Below are 4,382 nucleotides of genomic sequence, written 5' to 3' on the forward strand. Positions count from 1 at the left end.
ACCCTGGGCTGAAGGCGGCGCTAAACTGCTGAGCCACCCATGGATCCCCAAGTTGTTGAGATTCTGAAATGAGGTACAGCATGGAGAACACTCTGCACAGGGATGCCTGGGTGGCTCTGAGATTGAGCATCTGCCTTCAGCTCAGGGTGTGATCCCATATCTGGGGATCAGGCTCCCTGTGAGGAGCTTGCCTCTCCCTATATGTCTCTGCCTCTCTCACTGTGTCTCTCATGAATAAATAAATAAAATCTTAAAAAAAAAAAACACACTCTGCATAGCAGCCCAGTGGGGAGTAATCCTTTAATAAATGGTAAGGTCTTCTCTCTCTTCCTTGCAAAGAGGGGGTTCCCAAGGGTTAAGACCCCTGCTTTCTGCACCTTGCCTTCCTGAAATGCATTGTATCACAGGAACTCAGGCTTACTTTGTTAACCTGTTTAATGTATAGGCACAGGGGGAGGTGTAGGGTGAGGACAAATGGAGACCTCAAGCCATATATTCTTCAGTTCTTCACTCCGCTCTGCCAGGGGCCTGGGGGGCTGGAAGGCAGTCTGCTCGGCGGAGGAAGTAGAGATAAGAGGCTGAAGGCACCTGAGCCCCCGCCTTGGCGTAGCAGGCACTCTCGGTAGCACAGCCCCGAGTGGCAAATTTGGGGCTGATGAGACCTGGGAAAGGGGTTTCAGAATGGTATCAGCCCCCAACCCCTCCTTCCTCACCACCTGTCCTACCGCCCCCACCCTGCCCCATTCCCCTTGTCGTATCCAGTTCCCAGGAGCCACCGTCTCCCCTAGAACTCGGAAGAATGGCCCTCCAGTTCTGAGGCTCCTGTCCCCCGCTCTAGAGATCCAGGCTCCCCTCACCAGCCTGCACGTTGCCAGCAAAGTAGACACAGTGGGTTTCCTGGCCAACACAGCGGGCTGCCTGGGTCCCAGGGCATGTCTCTTGAAAGGGTGCGATGCAGGCTGGACACTGAAGGCCGTTCTCAGTACGATTGTTCTGGGGAGCTGCAGGTGAGGGTGGAGAGTAAGGCGCAAAGGGACAATGAAACCCTTCCCGAACCTCACAACAACCAGGGTGCGGGAGTGGGGGACATGGTTTGCTAATGGACACTGCATTTTCAGGTAAGGAAACTGAGGCTCGCATGAAGCAAGCAAGTTGCCGAGTGTTTCAGTGCAGGTCAGAGGAGGGCCAGAGCACATACAGCAGGCTGGAAGCGACTCCTGATGAAGGGCTGAGGTGGCACTCACGGGGCACCGAGCCATGGTTGCAGCCATCACTCTGGCAGCAGCGCGTGTTGGACACCATGTAGTCCTTGGGGCCCATCGTGGTGGACACGAATCCCGTGTAGCAGTCGCTGAACTTCATGCAGGCCTTGTAGGTGTTCAGTGAGTGGCGGCCCTCTGAAGGATGGGGGACAAGAAGGGAGGGCTCCGGCAGTGCCTGCTGATCCCACTCCAGGATGGACCCAGGCCTTGGGTAGGGGTTGGGTCTCTCCCAACCCTGAACTTCCCACACCCCATGATCCCCTAGGGTGGTCTCTTCCAACCCAATCCAAGGGTTTTCCCTCTTAACTCCCCAAACAGTGCTCTTCCCCACCCCCTCCTCTCCTCCATTCCCAGGATTCATATCTCTCTCCTAAAAGCCTGGGGTAGTCTTTTCAAACCCTACTGGTCCTCTTGCCCACCTGCCAATGCCTGTTCAGTGGGTAGCGCAGCATGCAATCCTCTATCCCACCCTCCTTACACACCCTCTCTGGTCGGGACGTGGTTTCTTCCTACACTCCAGGTGGCCCTCAGCTCCTGCCACCACATTCACACCTGTCCACCTTCCTCCGGTGCCTAATGAATAGTCTCTTTCAGCTCTGAATGAAAAGCCCTGCCCCTGTGGTCTGTCCATTACTCCCCCTCAACCCCCATCTTTTCTCAGGTCAGGTTCCTCCCTTCCACTGAAATCACACCCTGCTCTCCCATCACCCACCTGCCTCCCCATCTCCATCTCTACTTGTCTTTGTGACGGTTTGCTCCATACTTCGGGGTTATCTTTCCTGTCTAGCATAGTCCCTTTTATGTCTCTCCCTCCACCTCAGTGTCACATCTCCACCTCCAGTCAGGAATGGTGCCTTTCAGAACAGAGGTGAGTGGGGGGATGGGGTAACTGGGTGATGGGCATTAAAGAGGGCATGTGATGTGATGGGCACTGGGTATTTTTTTTAAGATTTTTATTTATGAGAGAGAGGGAGAGAGACAAAAAGAGAGAGAGGCAGAGACAAAGGCAGAGGGAGAAGCAGGCTCCATGCAGGGAGCCCGATGTGGGACTCAACCCGGGGTCTCCAGGATCACACCCTGGGCGGAAGGCAGGAGCTAAACCACTAAGCCACCCAGGCATCCTTGGGCAACTGATGAATTACTGAACTCTACCTCTGAAACTAATGATGTACTAATTGGCTAATTGAATTAAAAAAAAAAAAGGTTCCTTCCAGCCTGCACCACACCCCTAGGGCTATCTCTTCCTCCTATTTTGGAAGATTCCTCCCTCTTCCCCCAAAGGGTCACCTGATCACAGTCTTCCCAACCCACACCAGCCTCTCCCTTCCTCCCCACCCCCCATTACTTCCAGCCTATTAGATTCTACCCCTCCCACCCATTCTGTTCCCCCCTGTCCTTTCCCTGCCCCCTCCTGCCTAAGAAAGTCTGTGTCTGCCCTCCCCAGCCCTCCCGTCTAATATTTGGGAGAGTCTCCTGTTCAGAAATCCCTGGCAACAATGGTTTCTATCATCCCACTGAATTCGCTTCCTTCCACCCACCCCGTCAGGATAGTTTTTCTCTCTTCCCTGACCTCTCACCACGAGGATCCTTCCTTCCCTCGGGATCTTCTACCCTTGAAGGCACAACCCCCTCCCCAGGTTAGGATGCCAGGCCCTCCTCGTACTTGTGCTTGCTTCCCCTACGATGACCACGCATGCGTCCTTGCCGGCCTCGCAAGCCTTCATTTTTCCGCTGCACGTGGGCCCGGAGCCCCTGCACACTTCGCAGCTCAGCGGGCACCCTGCAGGGTAGAGAGCCAGGCTGTTGTCATGAAGGGTGTGGTCAGTGGACCAGGAGGGCGACTTCAGACTCCAGAGGGAGATAGAGCAAAGGAGGCCAGATTTGGAGTCCTGAGGGAGGAGGGACAAGTGTCTCCCTAATTGTCCATGGGTGGAGCACGGACCGCTGTCCAGGGACTGTCCAGTGCTCTGGCTGGGACGCGGTGGTGAAGCCAGCAAAGCTACTTCCAGGGGTGGGAAGCGACTCCACCAGGGAGCCTGTTTACCTAATTATAAGGCTGAGGACTTGGGATGCTAGGGTTCTCTGAGAAAGCTTGGGGACAGGGAGGGATCCTGGTGAAGGTTTCCATGGGCTTCTGTGAAGCTTCAGGTCCAGCTGTTTCTGGGACACGAGTCCAGGCATAGCTCTTAGAGATGGTAGGAGCTCAGGCAGGGGAACCTGAGGCTGGGGTCTTCACCCCAGATCAAGAAGGGAGAGTCAAGACCAGGAGGGCAGAGGGCATGGACTCCTCAGTCCTAAGAGAGGAGGCAACTGGGGGCTCCCGGACACCTAGGTCCTGGGGAAGGTGGAGCTTGTCTGAACTCCAGCATCTAAGGGAAGGGGAGCTGGGGGGTCTGAACTCTGTAGAGTCCAGGGAGAAAGGAGATCTCTTCTCCCCCATGCCACCCCCCTTCACTTTTTTTTTTCTTTCTTCTTCCTTTTTAAAATTTCCCTTTATAGTCATGCTCTCATCCAATTTCCTAGAATTCATGTCTTACTTTGAGACCTTGCCTGGGGAGAGAGAGGATTTAGAGCCCACCAAGCTCCCTCTTTTCTCAGGGATCCAATCACATGAGCGTTTGAGCTTTTCTTCCTGGGGGGCCCAGGCTTTCTCTTCCTTTAGTCTCTGCCTTCACCATGAATCGGAATTCCCAGGACACCACCTCTTTCCCCCTCAAGGACCTTGTGGAGTGCTCTCTCGTGGTCCTCATGGTCCAGACCCCTTCTCACTTACCCAGACCCAGGAGGGTGCAGAGCAACATGAAGGCCAGCAGGAAGGTCTCCGGTCTCATGGGAGTCCTCATGGTGAGTGAACCTGAAGTCCCAGGTCCCCAGCCCTTATAGGAAGCTGAGGAAGGGCGGATCCTCTGGATCCGCCTTCACCCTGGGGTGAGAAATAGCTGAGGTAAGATCTCAGGGCAGGTCTTTGTGGCTCTACATTGGGGATATGGAACCAGAATCCAAAAGGGACATGGGCATCTCATGCTCAGCACCTGCTCCACAGGGACCCCAGGACTCTTGACTTTCAGCACTTTCTTTCATCAAGACCCAGAAGGTCACTTTCCTGTTTTCTCACATTCC

At 54.7% G+C, this 4,382-nt stretch overlaps 1 protein-coding gene across 1 annotated transcript; it reads right to left on the bottom strand.

Annotated features, from left to right (window-relative positions):
- Positions 1 to 417: 417 nt before the first annotated feature.
- Positions 418 to 4,178, bottom strand: PINLYP (phospholipase A2 inhibitor and LY6/PLAUR domain containing). Its single transcript, XM_038528702.1, has 5 exons — positions 4,036 to 4,178; positions 2,926 to 3,042; positions 1,245 to 1,397; positions 858 to 1,001; positions 418 to 662 (listed from the first exon to the last, which is right to left on the bottom strand). Exons 1-5 carry the CDS (start codon positions 4,103 to 4,105, stop codon positions 508 to 510), a joined length of 639 nt encoding a protein of 212 aa, XP_038384630.1. The 5' UTR covers positions 4,106 to 4,178; the 3' UTR covers positions 418 to 507.
- Positions 4,179 to 4,382: the final 204 nt, after the last annotated feature.

The sequence above is a fragment of the Canis lupus genome, chromosome 1 (assembly GCF_011100685.1).
Source record: "Canis lupus familiaris isolate Mischka breed German Shepherd chromosome 1, alternate assembly UU_Cfam_GSD_1.0, whole genome shotgun sequence".
Taxonomy (NCBI): domain Eukaryota; kingdom Metazoa; phylum Chordata; class Mammalia; order Carnivora; family Canidae; genus Canis; species Canis lupus.

Bases quoted from the DNA above. Each gene is read 5' to 3' on its own strand.
- PINLYP (XM_038528702.1), bottom strand. From the start codon at position 4,105: ATGAGGACTCCCATGAGACCGGAGACCTTCCTGCTGGCCTTCATGTTG. The intron at 3,043-4,035 runs GTAAGTGAGAAG...TCTACCCTGCAG, and splicing joins CTGCACCCTCCTGGGTCTGG to GGTGCCCGCTGAGCTGCGAA. The intron at 663-857 runs GTGAGGGGAGCC...CCCCTTTCCCAG, and splicing joins TGCTGGCAACGTGCAGGCTG to GTCTCATCAGCCCCAAATTT.